The following is a 23,125-nucleotide window of genomic DNA, read 5'->3' as shown; positions in this document are numbered from 1 at the left end:
AGTTTTTTGAATGATTGATCCTGGGCCTCTCCCCAAACAAAGGGTTCATCTTTTCTTTGCAACTTGTAAAGCGGAGCGGCTATAATAGAGAATCCAGCAATAAATGAACGATAAAATCCTACAAGACCTGTGAACTGTCTTACGGCTTCTGCGGTACGAGGTGTTGGAAAATCATGGGCAGCAATAATTTTTGATTCATTCAATGTAATACCTGAAGGTGTAACTGCATGACCTAGGAAATTAATCTTTTGCTTTAAAAATGAACATTTTGCAAGCTTTATTTTTAAATTAGCTTCAGCGAGCTTTGCAAGTACTTTTTCAAGGTTCTGGAAATGAGTCTGAACATCTTGCGACATGATTATGAGATCATCAAGGTAATCTAGAAGCGTACTTCCTATCAATCTACGAAATAGATTTGTCATGAGCCGTGAAAAGGTTATTGGACTACTACGCAAACCAAACGGCATTCTTTTGAAATGAAAATGACCATTGGGAGTACTAAAGGCTGTCAATTGTTTACTTTCCTCATCAAGGGGGATTTGCCAGAATCCCTGCAACAAATCTAACGTAGAGAATACTTTGTTTCGACCAATACTTTGCAACAAATCATTTAGAACTGGCAGTGGGAAACGATCAGGCATTGTTACTCTGTTAAGCTTGCGATAATCGATTACAGGTCTCCAAGTCCCATCTCGCTTTGGTACAAGAATCAATGGAGCGTTCCATGGCGAATTACTCGATTCAATTACATCACTCTGTAACATTTCTTCTACAAGTCTATCTGCTTCTGCTCTCTGAGAATGGGGAAGACGGTAAGCTGGTACATAAATAGGCGTAGTTCCTTGTTCAAGGGAAATTTTATGTGTAATGAGAGGAGTGAGACCTAATTTTTCTCCTGGTAGAGCAACAACAGCTCTATTCTTGTTCAAAATTTTCAAAAGCTGAGCCACAGAGTCAGGAAAATCAGTAGGACTGAGGTGTTGCGCTTGCACCTCTGGCTGAGATCCCTGTTCTCCTGGTGTGAGTGTACAAACAGTATGATCCATGGAGACATCATCCACAACTCGCACCGGTAACGAGTAATGGGCAAAATCTACAACATGGGTACCAGACTGGAGATGGATATCGGCATTACTTGTGTTTGCGATAAAAAGTGTGACAGTACCATCCTGCACTGTGTGCCAGGAGGGTTCAACAAATGTACCATTCACTTTACATGTTTCACTTTCCGCAATCACATCCGACAACTCAGGCACTCCCTGAACCTTAACTCTTATTCTGGTGAGAGAATGAGGGTGTAGCACAGTGTCAGTAGCCATGGAACCACTGACTTCAGAGATGGAAGCTGCCAGGCGAGCGAGACAACGAGAATCCGTTAGGGCGTCCCCTTCCAGAAAGTCCCGATACTCATTCTCCTTAACAACTGCACAACTACTATGCTTCAATCGAGTGCCTGTTTTCTCGGGTATGCTACCACGACAATGATCTGACAACCCTACGCTAGCAAGGCGGGTGTCAACAAAATTAACGTAATCTGATTGAAGGTTGAACTCGTGGCCCTGTCGATACATGCTACACAAGGGTATGACATGGTCTTTGATACTTATGTTCCAACGATGGGGAAACAATGCAATATTTTCATCAATCATGGTGTACAGACCTAAGAGAATGTCTCCAGGAAAATGAATAATGTCAACAACTAAACATGTTATAGACAATGTGACATCATTGAACTTGAGTGGGAGGTCAATTTCACCCTGAACTTTTACTTTATTTCCTGAAATACCACTTAGAAAAGGTATGTGTGACTGTTTTAAAATAGTAGGGTGCTTACTCTCAATGTCTCTAAGAGCCGAGGGCTTGACAATATTAATTTTTGCACCTGAGTCAAGAAAAACTTTTAAAACTCTACCATGTACAATGGCTGAGACAAGGGGACCATCACTTGAGACTGGACAAGTTACTATTTTTGACTTATGTTGTCTGGGATATCTGTGTCTTGTTTGTGTCAAATTTACTGTGGATCCGTCAACATCTACAACTGATCTAGAGTCAGTGTCCTCCTCTGTCAAGTGTCCAAATCTATTTTGGGTAGCTACTGAATACACAGGGAGGGCACTAGGATTTGCTAGCTTGAATTGGTTAGCGGATGGCCTTGGGGGTTTCCCGACGACATGGAGTGAACATTCTGAGCTCCAGCATTCTGTGACTGAGCATTATAATTTAAAGTTGCATTATAGCTGGGCTGGGAGTTGTAATTACGAGAGTTCTGATAATGTCTTGGACGCTGTGAGCCTCGCCAAGACTGACCATGGGAGTTACGAGGTGGAGATGTCCTTTGCCTAGCTCTACAATCCGCAGTGTGGTGACCAACTTGTTTATGGTACGTGCAATATGGAAGCCTAGAATGATTAGATTGATGAGGGGGCCGAGAGAATTGTCTAGGTGATGATCTAGGGGCGGACCAACAGTCCCTTGCAAGGTGGTTACTCTTACCACAATGCCAACATGAGGGAGTGGATGGTTGTGGACTATGGCGTTTCGGCATTTTATGAGGCGGCGAATTTGACTGGGGGCTACGAGCATGGGTACGCTTCTGCGACCAAGAGTTTTGAGAATTTGTGGGAGGATGCTGAGAGCTTGTAACTACATTTACAGCATCAGAGGGTGGCAACAGTTGAGCACTTCGGGGAGCTAGTTTATCTGCGGCATTGTTAATAGCCTCAAATACTTCACCAATTTCATGTTTAACACCAAAATTTTGTTGCTCAACGATTGGTTTTGTATGCTCGGGGGCAAAATGCATTAAAGTACCAAATGCTATCATTTTGGCCATAGCCTCAGGGGACAGATTATTGTCTTTATCTAACCAAGTCGAATTATTCATAGCAGAAACTAAGGCATACAGATACTGATCGAGACGGCTAGTAAATGCATTAAACGATTCACCAGGCTGCATGGTGGCATTGGCAATTTTCTTGACTAACCTATATGGGTCAAGGTCTCCTTTATTAACAAAGCGACGGCGAAAGAAATCCTTAAATTCAGGCCAAGACTGGAGGCTAACAATGGCTTTCTCATCAACAACAAAACGTGCATCACCTTTGGTTGTGTCCACGGCTGACCGTGCAATTGCTAAGTATTCGGCATCAGTAGGCTTAGAAAAACGTGCAACTGTTTTCGCTTCAACCTTACTAAACCATGATTCTAATAAACGCGATTCCCCAGCAAAAAGAGGAATAGCCATTTCCTGAGCTGATCTCTGGCCATTGGGACGAGCAACTGTTCCCATTGATTCTGAAGGGGTTTCAACAGTGGTAGGCATTGTCACAGCCGTGGAAGTAATATTTGAACGCAGATTATAATTAAGTGCACCTGGCATCAGAAATAGTATACACAAAAATAAACACACAAAAAAATATCAACTTGGCTAAAGTGAAAATGGCAGAAATAAAATTATTAAATTGGGCTAGGCAAGAAAATAATTAAGAACAAGCAATTGTAAACTAAATTTAGCAATCTTTCATTAAAAAATGACTGGAATTAGACGTATGTAAATTAATTAAACCAGACTAAGCACAGCAATTGAGAATATAAAAACTGGAAGTGCAATTGCAAAATTTCATTAAAAAAGATTCAACACAGCAAGTGGCAATGCAAGAAATATGTATGTAGCACATAAACTGGACACAGGAATGTATATAACTATGGTAAAAAAATTATAATATGCAATGTTGAAGGAATAAATTTAAATTTTAGGCCTGGAGGAAATAAAAAAAAAATTATATTGTACAAATCCTTAACTGCTACTAAAACAAGGATTTCTTACTTCACTGGAATTTAAATTTACCAATAACACTCTAGGAGAACAATTAAAATTCAATGAAATTACTGTAAGAAGCAGGAATGTTGAAATCACACAAGGAAATTGTGGGGAGTTGAGTACTGAGGCAGCTCCAATATTTAACAAGTCACTGAATGGGTAATTCACAGGATATTCTGGATATATTTACGTTAAACCTCATTAAAACATAGCACACGATATCTTAGCTCACAATTACTTAACTCAGGGCTGCACGATTTGCAGTATAACAGCGGCCAACACAAAAACGGTGGCAGGGCTTGTGAAGTGGCACATGTGAGGGTTTGTTTACAATCTGGTTCGACAGCAGCGCTCCTGGCGGCGGTGGCGCGAAACTCAGGGACCCCACACTGTTGACGCTGGAAGTGCGAAGATAAATTCTGACGACGACGATATTGCGACGATGTCGGTGGAGAAACACGATTGGGAGGCAGGAGTTCACACAAAATGATGTAGCAGGGGCTGGTGGCGAGGTGTGAGCTTAGAGGGAGGCGAGGTGTGTGAGCCTGGGGAGGCGACACTAGTCAAACAATTGCAGTCCACCAAATATTCTCAAGGAACAATACAGCACATACGATGCTCAATTGATAGTTGCGACGATGATTGACCACGATTGCAGTAGCTTGAACACTCACAAAGCTTAGATGCTGTCAGCTTGGGTGGAGGTGGTGGGTGTAGGTTCCCACGTGTTGGCGCGAGGTTCAAAAAATGGCTGGCGCGGGAAGCTTCTTTCCTCCTCACTGATGAATGAGCGTTCTCACAGGAAAATATTGACCCTTACTTCTGAAACGTTGGCCTGGAGTAGTGGTTGATGGCAGGACCCCGGTCTGGCACAATATTTGATGCGTGGGTGGCAGGATGGCGGCTTATGGCGGTGGCGGTGGCGGCTGGAACACGAGGCGATGCTGGGTACTTGAACTTTTCTTTCCAGAAAAAAAAATTTTCTGGATCCCACTGCTGATACCAGTATTCATTTGCCTTGTTCGGGTAGAAGGTAGACACAGTAGTCGCTTCTGTATATATTTATTGACTGAGATAGCAAGGTATATATCTGCCTAGCCGAGGTCCTTCTACTCTGAGTCTGTGAGGATAACTGAGGCTGCTGGGAGCATGGCTTGATGCTCCTCTGTCTGGCATGACGTCAGAGGCCTACTTGCCTGTGATTGGTTACATTTCAACTGACAGAATTTGAGTATAACAAACGGCTGGTTGTTCACTCTGGATTCTATTTCACAACTACTGTCTGGAATTTTTCAAGATTGATTCTTATATAGTTTAAAGATTTTCTCAAGAATCTCTTGACAGTTCCTATTAACCGTTCATAAAAGCCTCCATGCTATGGAGCTCTAGGAGGGATAAACTTCCATCTGCAGTGACGTTGTTCCAGTGTGGAAGTAACTGCAGGATGGGAACAGATTTCCCGTAGACATGCTTCTCCAGCTACCAAATTAGCTCTATTATCTGATATCATCAGATTAGGACATGATCGACGAGCTGCAAATCTGCAGAAAGCCTGGATAAAAGATTGAGCAGACATCGGGTGTTACCTCTAAATGAACTGCTCTAGTAGTAGCACATGTGAACAAACATATGTATGCCTTAATAGGCTGTTCATCTGCAGTTCCTGTTAGATAGATAGCTCCTGTATAATCTACACCTGTTGTCTCAAAAGGATGTAGATGGACCAATTGTTCCTTTGGTAGCGGTGGTGGACCAGGATAAGGACAAATTCTTGCATCATACCTTCGGCATATCATGCAATTTTTCAAGATTGACTTGACTGAGTGTCTTCCCTGAGGAATCCAGTACTGTTGTCTGAGATGTGTGTGTCTAACACTCCTCCATGCTTGATGATTTGTTGATGTGTATGTAACACAATCAACCTTGTGATCCAATGCTTCTTTGTTAAAAACCATGGATGCACAGTATCTAGATTGATATCTGCATGTTTCAGCCTCCCTCCACAACGCATTATTTTATGATTATCTTGGTCTATCCACAGACCGATATCATGGATCAACTTATGAAGAAGATTTTCATAGTCATTTTCATACGTTTCTCTCTGGGCTTGTCTTACCCGATAGATAAGTGGTTCTGGAAAGGTATATTTTATGCCCCTTTTCTTGAGATAATGGAACACATTTTGTGTCATTTTGATTAATTTGATAAGTGAGGAGTAACGAATACAATCTAAGACTGATATTTGGACTTGTGGTCTGGTGGTAGTTATGGATTCGGTCACTATGATGTGTGGCTTTTGTTCTGGCCAACTCCTATTCATTAGCTATCAATGCCCATGAAACCAAATATCTGCCTTTGCTAAATATTTAAACGTCATCCCTCATCCCTCTTGATAAGAGATCAGCTGGATTATCTTTAGTTGGAACATGCAACAATTGAAAGCCTGCTGAAATCTTCCTTATTTCTGAAACACGATTTCTTACAATGGGATTTGACAGTTGTCATTCTGTACGCACTGGAAGACAGCTTCATTGTCGGTCCATACAATTACATCTTTGATGTTCATGGTAGACAAGATTTGTTTGATATGCACTGCTTAGCGTGTGCCGGTTAACAATGCTGTGAGTTCCATCTGAGGCAAAGTCCTCTTCTTCAATGGAGCAACTCTAGCCTTAGAGGTGATTAGATATGATTGTAGAGTAGTCACCAGTAAACACAAGAGCTCCGAAAGCTCTGGCTGACGAGTCTGCGAATACATATAGGGTAACTTCCTCATTTTCTTCGAGTATGTTTTGTGGAAAGATTATTTGTTCGACTAAAGTTTGTTCATGAGCCACATCCATCCAAGCCTTTTGTAACTGGGGTGGTAGTAGATCATCCCAACTAACCCTAGTCTTCCAGGCTTCTTGCACCAATAAATACCATTTAATTGTTAAAAGGGTTTAATAGACCAAGTAGGTCAAATACTTTGCTAACCTGTGAAAGCAAGTCTCTTTTTGTAACAATACAATGGTATACAGGTACTGATTTGATAGATATGGTATCTGAGATGAGATCCCATCCCATACCCAACACCTTTTAAGATTGAGGATCTCCAGGGTAATCTCTCTCAATTATTTTATTCAATGTTGCAATATTTGAGGCCCATGATTGTAGTGGCATGTTGGTACCTTGCAATTCCTTGTTGGCCTCTTGATATATTTGTAACAGTTCAGTCGTACTGTTAACTGTCCCCTGAAAATTATCTACGTATAGATTTTGACTGATTTCAGTTTTATAGGGGACTGGATGATTTTTGTAGATGAGTGTCTAGAGTTGCTTGCAGCAGAAATGGCCTCGATGCTGCTCCAATGAGAACAGAAGAGAATCTGTAAGTCACAATAGGACTATTTACATTTTCTATATCCTCTACCCATAAAAACTTTGTAAAGTCTCTATCTTCTTCCGGTAAGCCAACTCTTAGAAAAGCTTTGCTGATGTCAGCTGTGTATGCATATTTGTTAAATCTAAACCTCAATAGTATGTCATATAACTTTTGTGTCAGACTTGGGCCTGTTTGCAAGCAATTATTTAGGCTTGTTGCTTGGGGGTCCAGATTTAGAGCTACAATTAAAAACTTCTAGTTGTTTTTTATTCTTTCATTATGGCCATATGTGGTAAGTAATGGCCTGTTTGCTTGTTGTCGTGTTTCACGGCTTCGATGAATTTATTTTATAGCTGTTGAGCAATAATATCATGATAGAGTTGTAAAAGCTCTGGCTTTTTCTTTAGCCTTCTTAACAGAGATTTAAGTTGTCCATAAGCAACATTAAAGTTGGTTGGTAAAATCTTATGATTGAGTTTCCAGGGCAACCTTACCCAATATTGTCCATCATGGTACTTCACAGTTTCTAAGTACTGGTTATATGCACAGACATCATTAGGACTTGGTTGTTCCGGAAATATTCCTATTGCATCACGTTCCCACAATTTAGGAACGGATTCTAATCCAGCATCAATTATGTGTGGAATGGTAAGTGGTGATTGTTCATTGTCCAGCCAAGCTACAATTACTGTCTCTGCATGGTGATTTTTCAGGTCTTGAAGGTTCAAGATCTGATAAAAGTCCTGACATCAATAAGCCTCCTGCTGATTGGAGTGAATTCCTTCCCATTAAATTTTCTGATTTCTAAAAAGAAGTGATGATAGTAGTCAGCTCCTATCAGAATTCAGATATTCCCTATGTGGTCGGAATCGATAAGAGGATCTGCTAATTTAATTACGTTTTCTGTCATGAATTTTGTGGTGGCTCCAAGACCGGTCACTTTTAGGTCTGTAGGAACTTTATCCACCAATATAGCTATGACTGTCTTTTGGTGTGTACCTAGACAGACTTTAAGCTTTACTTCTTGATATGTTTGAGGACCTGAATTGGTCAAAAAAATTATATACTTATAGATACTTCATTTGAAGATTTAAGTTGTAAATCTTCCGCTGCCTTTTTTGTTGATAAAGGTTCTTTGTTAGCCTTGATCGAATATGCCTCTTGTTGGAATACAAGCTCCTTGATTGATTAGGTGCAGCTGTGCTGTAGGTAGTATTGCAGTAGTAATAATTTTTGCTACTAAGGCATTTACATCACTGTGTACCTTACAGAATTGTACAGCTGGTGAAGAATTATCCTACTCTGGCTTTGCCTGAGATGTAGGTTGATTATGAGTTGTCTGTGATCTAGACTGAGTGTTGATATCACCACAGAGTGCTGAATGATGAACACTTTTATGACAATAATTGCATGTCTGCAGTGGTGTGTTACATTCACTCTAATCGTTCTTCCGCAAGCAACGAATGTACTTGCTCAGAGATTTTAGACGATTAATTCTGTTGGCATAGTTTGCATAAACAGTGCTCCTATATACAGTATGTGCTCCCTTGACACAATAAACAATTTGGAGCACTTGTAGTTCCTTTTGTCTTATCTGCCTTGGCAACTTGACTTCCTACAGTGCTATTTACTGTGGGTGATATTGAATATGAGCCTACATAACTCTGTTTCCACTTTGTGGAGGATGAGTTCTGTGGCTTTGATTTCTGATTGTATGGTTGGACATTCTTGTTCTTGTCTGAAGATACATGTTTTATGGATTTATCTTGTGCTCTAAGTTTCCCTTGGCTCCTTAATCATTGTATGTGAGCTTGAAGTGCATCAAAGATCTGTTTCAGTGAAAAAAATGTTTGTTAAAATGGGAGCATAGGCTGTCTATGATCTCATTAGGTAGTTTCCGTTGTACGATTAACTTTATAAGCCACTTTGCACAAACTGCGGCTACCTTAGAACTGAGGGCTTTGATGAATGATTCTATTGACAATCAAAATGATAGTAGTGATTCATAAGTTGTATCAGTAGAGGGTAAATCCAATAATTTATATGAGAGATGTGCAATTGCAGTCTCCTTATCACTATGATTATCATGAAATAACTGTATTGCTAAGTCATAATCGTATTCTGTCAATGACAAATTGACCTGCCTAGCCTCTCCTCTTAATTGGCCTTACAGATATGGAAATTTAGTAGCCTTTCTAAGAGAAGCCTTGGTATGTATGATAGATTCGAAGGCTCTACAAAAGGCATCCCATTCATCTTCATCCTTGCCCTCAAAATATGGTAAATGTACCTTTAGGAGCTCCGCTTCAGAATGTGGGACTGTTGAGGTACCAACCTGATTGCATGAGCTCACATGTGGCTGTCCTGCTGTTTGTGATATTAATTTAAGTAAAGTACTATCAACAAATACTAGTTGATCCTGTATTGTCTCTTCATAGATGGCTGATTCAGCTATGATATCCAGATGTTAATCTTTGCTTAGATCTACTTTAGCCATTTTTACTAATAAGTTTCAGAAAGGCGTTTACTCTGTTCAAATTTGGCCACAGCAGCTTTAACTCGTGTATCCAGAGTTATATAATCAGGAGATGGTTGACTAGCTAATGTTTGACATTTGCCAATCAGTTGAGATAAGTGAATCTGAAGACCCACGACTGTCCTCCTATTTCCTGTTTCTGCTGCTGGTGGAATACTGGAAGCCATTTTTTATGTTTCCGAGATTAATGTTTTTTGAGATAAATATAGATAAATGTATGTATTTATGATAACTGACTTATCCTGTCTTCTTAGGCAATAATTTCAAAGATCATCCTTCTATTCCTCCATGGAATTTGGAGTAGCAGGTTGTACAATTATCAAATATGTACAAATTTTGTTATATTGGGCCCATATGCACCGCATGCACCAGTCAATTTATGGTAATGACTATTTAAAAATAGTAAATGGCACTATAGTGAAAATGCTGAGTAATACACTAAATACTCATTAGTATGCTATCAATGTCTACTAGATAAAAGATATAGTGGTCTTAATCCACTGTGAACAATGTGTTCACTTAGGTATATTATAAACATATTATTGGCTGCTAGGTTAGATTATGTATAATTATTCCAATGGAAAATAAAGAAGTTTCTTATGAATTTTGTCACTGAAATATTCGGTTACAAGAAGGACCAAAAATGATATCTAAGTTCAAAGGACCAAAAATGTGGGGGAATATACCATGATTGGATGCATGAGGAGAATTACTCGGGAACCAATATGTGGTTATTAATGTAAATTATAAATGTAAATTTACATAAAAATATTTATGCAATAAAATAAGCTAACTGATAATTAAAATTTATGGGTATGGCAATTCTGATTATATGAATATTCAGCAATATAAGCCAAGATACTGCATGAGTAGGTCAGAACTTACTGATGATGAGACGTTGCCTCGTTGCCTAACGACTCTCAATTTATATATGGAAGTATTAATGTAATAAAGTATGCTAACTGGTCAATCTACGCTCTAAAGCAATTAATAACTTATCCAGAAATTGAAAACCAGAGCTTATCTGACCGTTGCCAGATGGCGTCATTCTTTCTGAGATTAGGCTCTATATTTTAATGATGAAATGGCAGCTTGATGTTGTTGACATGATGTCAGAACATTGCTGTAAATGATACTAGTTGCTTGCTCAGATATGGAGTGCGCATTGTTGCATCTGACTGGAGTAGATGAGATGGTTGTGGGGCCGCTAGCCAGTGGACCTCCACATTCTTGATTTAGGACATATGTACCAGGAATTCCTCCCTTTTTACAGTTCAGACACATTCCCAGTATTTAGGGAGCTATCACTAAAGATTTTGATAAGTTTCTGTGTAATATCTTGCTGAAATTGGAGACTCCAGCCCTACACACGAGTGCATTCCTGGATCTAAACACGAGCCACCTCCGCTGCTGCACGATTCTGGGCGCTTTGCTCCACCGGCGTCTGCCCGTGGCGTCAGTCTAGGTGCCGGCAATGATAAGAAAATTATTTTTTTCTTTATCACAATAATAAGTCTAGATAAAGTTATATCACAAGATAATTGCTTAGTGGATATAAAGATTACTGGCAGTATTTGATAGTACCTTTTGTTCTTTATTAAGGATTTTGAAAATGCATCTCTGGAAGCTATAACTTTGATTCCAGCAATATTTTTGATTACCTGGAAGCTTCTAGATTCTGGAGATCACTTCTACAATATTATATAGGCATTAAGCCCAATAGTGTACTTGACCAATGGTCATACAGGATGCTGAAGTAGATACAGTAGATATAATTAATTGATAATGATTCTGATATATAGATATGATATGGAATAATACATTCCTTAGATAATTTTAATATTAAAATGAGTGGAATTTTCCACAGATAGTGTGGATCTCGATACGCCACCCACCAGAGGTCATCCTCATCGACCTCACCTTCTGAGACAGGAAACCGGAGCCTTTCACCGATGCCCCGCCACCACCAACAGATGGCGGTGTTTGCATCTCACCTAATACCTGGGAGTTGGAGTGCTATGGTGTTGAAACCGTAACACTGGCCCATATTGCTGGCCCTTGTTGCTCGCCCTTGTTGCTCGCCCATGTTACTGGCCCTTGTTGTTCGCCCATGTTGAAGGGCCATGTTGCTCGCTCTCGTTGCTTGCCCATATTGCTGGCCCATGTTGCTGGCCCTCGTTGCTGGCCCTCGTAGCTGGTCCATGTTGCTGGCCCTCGATGCTGACCTATGTTGATGGCCCATGTGGCTGGACCTCGTTGCTTGCCCATATTGCTGGCCCATGTAGCTGGCCCTCGTTGTAGGCCCATGTTGCTAGCCCTCGTAGCTGGTCCATGTTGCTGGCCCTCGTTGATGGCCCATGTGGCTGGACCTTGTTGCTGGTCCATGTTGCTGGCCCTCGATGCTGACCCTCGTTGCTGACTCTTGTTGCTGGCCCATGTAGCTGGCCCTCGTTGCTGACTCTCGTTGCTGGCCCATGATGCTGGCCCATGTTACTGGCCCATGTTGCTGGCCCATGATGCTGGCCTATGATGTTATTTCAGCCCAACTTTCCCTAATGGCCAGCAGGAGCATTACGGTCACATGTGAAGGAAACTCAATCAGGTTGTTGTGTGAAATATAACTGATGTGACCGCGGGAGCAGCCTAGTCTTCCTGCAGCGCTCATATGACATCATTCAGAAGGTCCTGTTACTTTAGAGTCCATGATCTCTAGATGTTTCCTCTCAAGAACTTCCAGATTACAGCAAAGTTTCTCAGAAAATTCCCACATCTTTCTTTCCGTTTAGGTAGTTGCTTAGTTTTTTATTACAATATATATATATATATATATATATATATATATATATATATATATATATATATATATGTGTGTGTGTGTGTGTGTGTGTGTGTGTGTGTGTGTGTGTGTGTGTGTGTCTTCATTAATGTTGATGTTGTTCATTTCCTTAGGAACAACGGTTTCATCAACAACCTCAAGATCAACAACAACCTCAGGACCAACAACACCCTCAGGACCAATAACACCCTCAGGACCAACAACAACTTCAGGACCAATAACAACTTCAGGACCAATAACAACCTCAGGACCAACAACAACCTCAGGACCAACAACACCCTCAGGACCAATAACACCCTCAGGACCAACAACACCAACAGGACCAACAACAACCTCAGGACCAACAACAACCTCAGAACCAATAACAACCTCAGGACCAACAACAACCTCAGGACCAACAACAACCTCAGGACCAATAACAACCTCAGGACCAGCAACAACCTCAGGACCAATAACACCCTCAGGACCAACAACATCCTCAGAACCAACAACACCCTCAGGACCAACAACAACCTCAGGAAAAATAACAACCTCAGGACCAATAACAACCTCAGGACCAACAACACCAACAGGACCAACAACACCCTCAGGACCAACAACACCCTCAAGACCAACAACAACTTCAGGACCAACAACACCCTCAGGACCAACAACACCCTCAGGACCAACAACACCCTCAGGACCAACAACAACCTCAGGACCAACAACAACCTCAGGACCAACAACAACCTCAGGACCAACAACACCAACAGGACCAACAACAACCTCAGGACCAACAACACCCTCAGGACCAACAACACCAACAGGACCAACAACACCAACAGGACCAACAACACCAACAGGACCAACAACACCCTCAGGACCAACAACAACCTCAGGACCAACAACAACCTCAGGACCAACAACACCCTCAGGACCAACAACACCAACAGGACCAACAACAACCTCAGGACCAACAACACCAACAGGACCAACAACAACCTCAGGACCAACAACAACCTCAGGACCAACAACACCAACAGTACCAACAACACCCTCAGGACCAACAACAACCTCAGGACCAACAACAACCTCAGGACCAACAACAACCTCAGGAACAACAACAACCTCAGGAACAACAACACCAACAGGACCAACAACAACTTCAGGACCAACAATACCCTCAGGACCAACAACACCAACAGGACCAACAACAACCTCAGGACCAACAACACCAACAGGACCAACAACAACCTCAGGACCAACAACACCCTCAAGACCAACAACACCAACAGGACCAACAACATCAACAGGACCAACAACAACCTCAGGACCAACAACACCCTCAAGACCAACAACACCAACAGGACCAACAACATCAACAGGACCAACAACACCCTCAGGACCAACAACACCCTCAGGACCAACAACACCAACAGGACCAACAACACCCTCAGGACCAACAACACCAACAGGACCAACAACAACCTCAGGACCAACAACACCAACAGGACCAACAACATCAACAGGACCAACAACACCCTCAAGACCAACAACACCAACAGGACCAACAACATCAACAGGACCAACAACAACCTCAGGACAAACAACACCAACAGGACCAACAACAACCTCAGGACCAACAACACCAACAGGACCAACAACATCAACAGGACCAACAACACCCTCAAGACCAACAACACCAACAGGACCAACAACATCAACAGGACCAACAACAACCTCAGGACAAACAACACCAACAGGACCAACAACAACCTCAGGACCAACAACACCAACAGGACCAACAACAACCTCAGGACCAACAACACCCTCAAGACCAACAACAACCTCAGGACCAACAACACCAACAGGACCAACAACATCAACAGGACCAACAACAACCTCAGGACCAACAACAACAGGACCAACAACATCAACAGGACCAACAACAACCTCAGGACCAACAACACCAGCAGGACCAACAACACCAACAGGACCAACAACATCAACAGGACCAACAACACCCTCAGGACAAAATACACCAACAGGACCAACAACAACCTCAGGACCAACAACATCAACAGGACCAACAACACCAACAGGACCAACAACATCAACAGGACCAACAACAACCTCAGGACCAACAACATCAACAGGACCAACAACACCAACAGGACCAACAACATCAACAGGACCAACAACAACCTCAGGACCAACAACACCCTCAGGACCAACAACACCAACAGGACTAACAACACCAACAGGACCAACAACAACCTCAGGACCAACAACACCCTCAGGACCAACAACAACCTCAGGACCAACAACACCCTCAGGACAAACAACACCAACAGGACCAACAACAACCTCAGGACCAACAACACCCTCAGGACCAACAACACCAACAGGACCAACAACAACCTCAGGACCAACAACACCCTCAGGACCAACAACAACCTCAGGACCAACAACACCCTCAGGACCAACAACACCAACAGGACCAACAACAACCTCAGGACCAACAACATCAACAGGACCAACAACAACCTCAGGACCAACAACACCAACAGGACCAACAACACCAACAGGACCAACAACATCAACAGGACCAACAACACCCTCAGGACCAACAACACCCTCAGGACCAACAACACCAACAGGACCAACAACACCAACAGGACCAACAACATCAACAGGACCAACAACACCAACAGGACCAACAACACCCTCAGGACCAACAACACCAACAGGACCAACAACATCAACAGGACCAACAACATCAACAGGACCAACACCACCAACAGGACCAACAACAACCTCAGGACCAACAACACCAACAGGACCAACAACACCAACAGGACCAACAACACCCTCAGGACCAACAACACCCTCAGGACCAACAACACCAACAGGACCAACAACACCAACAGGACCAACAACACCAACAGCACCAACAACACCAACAGGACCAACAACATCAACAGGACCAACAACATCAACAGGACCAACAACACCAACAGGACCAACAACACCCTCAGGACCAACAACAACCTCAGGACCAACAACACCAACAGGACCAACAACAACCTCAGGACCAACAACACCCTCAGGACCAACAACACCCTCAGGACCAACAACAACCTCAGGACCAACAACACCAACAGGACCAACAACATCAACAGGACCAACAACACCAACAGGACCAACAACACCAACAGGACCAACAACACCAACAGGACCAACAACAACCTCAGGACCAACAACACCCTCAGGACCAACAACACCCTCAGGACCAACAACACCCTCAAGACCAACAACACCAACAGGACCAACAACACCAACAGGACCAACAACACCAACAGGACCAACAACACCAACAGGACCAACAACACCAACAGGACCAACAACAACCTCAGGACCAACAACTCCCTCAGGACCAACAACACCCTCAAGACCAACAACAACCTCAGGACCAACAACACCAACAGGACCAACAACACCAACAGGACCAACAACACCAACAGGACCAACAACACCAACAGGACCAACAACATCAACAGGACCAACAACACCAACAGGACCAACAACACCAACAGGACCAACAACAACCTCAGGACCAACAACACCAACAGGACCAACAACACCAACAGGACCAACAACACCAACAGGACCAACAACATCAACAGGACCAACAACAACCTCAGGACCAACAACACCAACAGGACCAACAACACCAACAGGACCAACAACATCAACAGGACCAACAACACCCTCAGGACCAACAACACCAACAGCACCAACAACACCAACAGAACCAACAACACCAACAGGACCAACAACACCAACAGGACCAACAACACCAACAGGACTAACAACACCAACAGGACCAACAACACCAACAGGACCAACAACACCAACAGGACCAACAACACCAACAGGACCAACAACACCAACAGGACCAACAACAACCTCAGGATCAACAACAACCTCAGGACCAACAACACCCTCAGGACCAACAACACCCTCAGGACCAACAACAACCTCAGGACCAACAACAACCTCAGGACCAACAACACCCTCAGGACCAACAACACCCTCAGGACCAACAACAACCTCAGGACCAACAACAACCTCAGGACCAACAACACCCTCAGGACCAACAACACTCTCAGGACCAACAACACCCTCAGGACCAACAACAACCTCAGGACCAACAACAACCTCAGGACATATAACAACCTCAGAACCAATAACAACCTCAGGACCACTAACAACCTCAGGACCATTAACAACCTCAGAACCAATAACAACTTCAGGACTAACAACAACCTCAGGATCAATAACAATCTCAGGGCCAGTATCAACCTCAGGACCAATAACAACCTCAGGACCAATAACACCCTCAGGACCAACATCACCCTCAGGACCAATAACAACCTCAGGGCCAGTAACAACCTCAGGACCAATAACACCCTCAGGACCAATAACACCCTCAGGACCAACAACACCCTCAGGACCAACAACACCCTCAGGACCATCAACAACCTCAGGACCAACAACACCCTCAGGACCAATAACAACCTTAGGACCAATAACAACCTCAGGACCAGTAACAACCTCAGGACCACTAACAACCTCAGGACCAATAACAACCTCAGGACCACTAACAACCTCAGGACCAATAACAACCTCAGGACCAATAACACCCTCAGGACCAATAACAACTTCAGGACCAACAAACACCTCAGAACCAGTAACAACCTCAGGACCAATAACAACCTCAGGACCACTAACAACCTCAGGACCAATAACAACCTCAGGACCAACAACAACCTCAGGACCAATAACAACCTCAGGACCAATAACAACCTCAGGACCAACAACAACCTCAGAACCAGTAACAACCTCAGGACCACTAACAACCTCAGGACCAATAACAACCTCAGGACCAACAACAACCTCAGGACCAATAACAACTTCAGGACCAACAACAACCTCAGGATCAATAACAATCTCAGGGCCAGTAACAACCTCAGGACCAATAACAACCTCAGGACCAATAACACCCTCAGGACCAATAACACCCTCAAGACCAATAACAACCTCAGGACCAATAACAACCTCAGGACCAATAACAACCTCAGGACCAAAAATAACCTCAGGACCAATAACAACCTCAAGACCAATAACAACCTCAGGACCAAAAATAACCTCAGGACCAATAACACCCTCAAGTCCAACAACAACCTCAGGACGAATAACAACCTCAGGAACAATAGCAACCTCAGGAACAACGACAACCTCAGGACCAATAAAACCCTTAGGACCAATAACACCCTCAGGACCAACAACACCCTCAAGACCAATAATAACCTCAGGACCAACAACAACCTCAGGAACAACGACAACCTCAGGACCAACAAAACCCTTACGACCAATAACATCCACAGGACCAACAACACCCTCAGGACCAACAAGAACCTCAGGACCAACAACACCCTCAGGACCAACAACAACCTCAGGACCAACAACAACCTCAGGACCACCAACAACCTCAGGACCAGCAACAACCTCAGGACCAACAACCTCAGGACCAGCAACAACCTCAGGACCAACAACAAACTTAGCACCAACAACAACCTCAGGACCAGCAACACCCTCAGGACCAACAACAACCTCAGGACCAACAACAAACTTAGCACCAACAACAACCTCAGGACCAGCAACAACCTCAGGACCAACAACACCAACAGGACCAACAACACCCTCAAGACCAACAACAACCTCAAGAACTACAACTACCACAGGACCAACAACACCCTCAGGACCAACAACACCCTCAGGACCAATAACAACCTCAGGACCAACAACAACCTCAGGATCAACAACACCAACAGGACCAACAACACCCTCAGGACCAATTACAACCTCAGGACCAACAACAACCTCAGGACCAACAACAACCTCAGGAACAACAACAACCTCAGGACCAATAACACCCTCAGGACCAACAGCACCAACAGGACCAACAACACCAACAGGACCAACAACACCAACAGGACCAACAACAACCTCAGGACCAACAACACCCTCAGGATCAACAACACCAACAGGACCAACAACACCAACAACACCAACAGGACCAACAACACCAACAGGACCAACAATAACCTCAGGACCAACAGGACCAACAACAACCTCAGGACCAACAACAACCTCAGGACCAACAACACCAACAGGACCAATAACACCAACAGGACCAACAACACCCTCAGGACCAACAACAATTTCAGCACTACCAATAACCTCGGTAACAACATCATTACCAAAATCAATCACAACATTTTCAACAACATCTAGCATCACTACCCCCAGTACAACTCCAATCACCACAAGCACTTCGTCTTCCAATACTACTACAACTGCTATAACGACAACCATTACCACAAGCAGTAAATCGACCACAACTACCACCACCACTACTGAACCAGCCACCACAACAAAACCGAAACATTGCCAATTCATCCACGACAAGGAAAGACATCTATCTGGTTTTGAGATGAAATGCAAAACAAAATGTTTTCCCCAAGAGATGGCAACCATTATATGTAAACACAAATATTCTACATCAGCCTGCACCCCAGGATGTGCCTGCTGCATTGTGAAACATCATGAGACAACGATAACCACAGCACCTACAACCTCAACTGTAACTACGAGAACTTCTACCAGCACTACATCAACTACCACTACCACCACCAGTACAAGACTGACCACTACCACCACCAGTACATCACCGACCAATACCACCTTCAGTACAACACCAGCCACTACCAGCACCAGTACAACACCGACCACTACCACCACCAGTACAACACCGGCCACTACCACCACCAGTACAGCACCCACCACTACCACCACCAGTACATCACCGACCACTACCACCACCAGTACAACACCAGCCACTACCACCACCAGTACAACACCAACCACTACCACCACCAGTACAACACCGACCATTACCACTACCAGTACAACACCGACCACTACCATCACAAGTACAACACCGGCCACTGCCACCACCAGTACAACACCCACCACTACCACCACCAGTACATCACCGACCACTACCACCACCAGTACAACACCGACCACTACCACCACCAGTACAACACCGACCACTACCATCACCAGTACAACACCGTCCATTACCACCACCAGTACAACACCGACCACTACCACCACCAGTACAACACCAACCACTACCATCACCAGTACAACACCGTCCATTACCACCACCAGTACAACACCGACCACTACCACCACCAGTACAACACCAACCACTACCATCACCAGTACAACACCGTCCATTACCACCACCAGTACAACACCGACCACTACCACCACCAGTACAACACCGACCACTACCATCACCAGTACAACACCGTCCATTACCACCACCAGTACAACACCGTCCATTACCACCACCAGTACAACATCGACCACTACCACCACTAGTACAACACCGTCCATTACCACCACCAGTACAACACCGACCACTACCACCACCAGTACAACACCGACTACTACCACCACCAGTACAACACCAACCACTACCACCACCAGTACAACACCGACCATTACCACAACCAGTACAACACCGACCATTACCATCACAAGTACAACACCGACCACTACCACCACCAGTACAACTCCGATCACCACCACCATCAGCACTTCGCCTTCCACTACTACTACAACTGCTATAACGACAACCACTAACACAAGCAGTAAATCGACCACAACTACCACCACCACTACTGAACCAGCCACCACAACAAAACCGAAACATTGCCAATTCATCCACGACAAGGAAAGACATCTATCTGGTTTTGAGATGAAATGCAAAACAAAATGTTTTCCCCAAGAGATGGCAACCATTATATGTAAACACAAATATTCTACATCAGCCTGCACCCCAGGATGTGCCTGCTGCATTGTGAAACATCATGAGACAACGATAACCACAGCACCTACAACCTCAACTGTAACTACGAGAACTTCTACCAGCACTACATCAACTACCACTACCACCACCAGTACAAGACTGACCACTACCACCACCAGTACATCACCGACCAATACCACCTTCAGTACAACACCAGCCACTACCAGCACCAGTACAACACCCACCACTACCACCACCAGTACAACACCGGCCACTACCACCACCAGTACAGCACCCACCACTACCACCACCAGTACATCACCGACCACTACCACCACCAGTACAACACCAGCCACTACCACCACCAGTACAACACCAACCACTACCACCACCAGTACAACACCGACCATTACCACTACCAGTACAACACCGACCACTACCATCACAAGTACAACACCGGCCACTGCCACCACCAGTACAACACCCACCACTACCACCACCAGTACATCACCGACCACTACCACCACCAGTACAACACCGACCACTACCACCACCAGTACAACACCGACCACTACCATCACCAGTACAACACCGTCCATTACCACCACCAGTACAACACCGACCACTACCACCACCAGTACAACACCGTCCATTACCACCACCAGTACAACATCGACCACTACCACCACTAGTACAACACCGTCCATTACCACCGCCAGTACAACACCGACCACTACCACCACCAGTACAACACCGACTACTACCACCACCAGTACAACACCAACCACTACCACCACCAGTACAACACCGACCATTACCACAACCAGTACAACACCGACCATTACCATCACAAGTACAACACCGACCACTACCACCACCAGTACAACTCCGATCACCACCACCATCAGCACTTCGCCTTCCACTACTACTACAACTGCTATAACGACAACCACTAACACAAGCAGTAAATCGACCACAACTACCACCACCACTACTGAACCAGCCACCACAACAAAACCGAAACATTGCCAATTCATCCACGACAAGGAAAGACATCTATCTGGTTTTGAGATGAAATGCAAAACAAAATGTTTTCCCCAAGAGATGGCAACCATTTTATGTAAACACAAATATTCTACATCAGCCTGCACCCCAGGATGTGCCTGCTGCATTGAGAAACATCATGAGACAACGATAACCACAGCACCTACAACCTTAACTGTAACTACGAGACCTTCTACCAGCACTACATCAACTACCACTACCACTACCACCACCAGTACATCACCGACCACTACCATCACCAGTACAACACCGACCACTACCACCACCAGTACAACACCCACCACTACCACCACCAGTACATCACCGACCACTACCACCACCAGTACATCACCAGCCACTACCACCACCAGTACAGCACCCACCACTACCACCACCAGTACATCACCGACCACTACCACCACCAGTACAACACCAGCCACTACCACCACCAGTACAACACCAACCACTACCACCACCAGTACAACACCGACCATTACCACTACCAGTACAACACCGACCACTACCATCACAAGTACAACACCGGCCACTGCCACCACCAGTACAACACCCACCACTACCACCACCAGTACATCACCGACCACTACCACCACCAGTACAACACCGACCACTACCACCACCAGTACAACACCGACCACTACCATCACCAGTACAACACCGTCCATTACCACCACCAGTACAACACCGACCACTACCACCATCAGTACAACACCGTCCATTACCACCACCAGTACAACATCGACCACTACCACCACTAGTACAACACCGTCCATTACCACCACCAGTACAACACCGACTACTACCACCACCAGTACAACACCAACCACTACCACCACCAGTACAACACCGACCATTACCACAACCAGTACAACACCGACCATTACCATCACAAGTACAACACCGACCACTACCACCACCAGTACAACTCCGATCACCACCACCATCAGCACTTCGCCTTCCACTACTACTACAACTGCTATAACGACAACCACTAACACAAGCAGTAAATCGACCACAACTACCACCACCACTACTGAACCAGCCACCACAACAAAACCGAAACATTGCCAATTCATCCACGACAAGGAAAGACATCTATCTGGTTTTGAGATGAAATGCAAAACAAAATGTTTTCCCCAAGAGATGGCAACCATTTTATGTAAACACAAATATTCTACATCAGCCTGCACCCCAGGATGTGCCTGCTGCATTGAGAAACATCATGAGACAACGATAACCACAGCACCTACAACCTCAACTGTAACTACGAGAACTTCTACCAGCACTACATTAACTACCACTACCACCACCAGTACAAGACTGACCACTACCACCACCAGTACAACACCGGCCACTACCACCACCAGTACAACACCCACCACTACCACCACCAGTACATCACCGACCACTACCACCACCAGTACAACACCAGCCACTAACACCACCAGTACAACACCGACCACTACCATCACCAGTACAACAACGTCCATTGCCACCACCAGTACAACACCGACCACTACCACCACCAGTACAACACCGACCACTACCACCACCAGTACAACACCGACCACTACCAT

General features: G+C 44.4%; 1 protein-coding gene across 1 annotated transcript; it reads right to left on the bottom strand.

Annotated features, from left to right (window-relative positions):
• Window positions 1-12,034: 12,034 nt before the first annotated feature.
• LOC138364400 (collagen alpha-2(I) chain-like) lies at window positions 12,035-18,901 on the bottom strand. The gene is made up of 4 exons (XM_069324019.1): window positions 18,776-18,901; window positions 16,742-17,947; window positions 12,695-13,072; window positions 12,035-12,229 (listed from the first exon to the last, which is right to left on the bottom strand). Exons 1-4 carry the CDS (start codon window positions 18,899-18,901, stop codon window positions 12,035-12,037), a joined length of 1,905 nt encoding a protein of 634 aa, XP_069180120.1.
• Window positions 18,902-23,125: the final 4,224 nt, after the last annotated feature.

This window comes from Procambarus clarkii, chromosome 13 (assembly GCF_040958095.1).
Source record: "Procambarus clarkii isolate CNS0578487 chromosome 13, FALCON_Pclarkii_2.0, whole genome shotgun sequence".
Taxonomy (NCBI): Eukaryota; Metazoa; Arthropoda; class Malacostraca; order Decapoda; family Cambaridae; genus Procambarus; species Procambarus clarkii.
This window is presented reverse-complemented; position numbering and strand designations above follow the sequence as displayed.

Bases quoted from the DNA above. Each gene is read 5' to 3' on its own strand.
- LOC138364400 (XM_069324019.1), bottom strand. From the start codon at position 18,901: ATGCTAGATGTTGTTGAAAATGTTGTGATTGATTTTGGTAATGATGTT. The intron at 17,948-18,775 runs GTTGGTGTTGTT...GTTGGTCCTGAG, and splicing joins CTGTTGGTGTTATTGGTCCT to GTTGTCGTTGTTCCTGAGGT. The intron at 12,230-12,694 runs GTTGTTGATGAA...ATCATGGGCCAG, and splicing joins AGGTTGTTGTTGATCTTGAG to CAACATGGGCCAGTAACATG.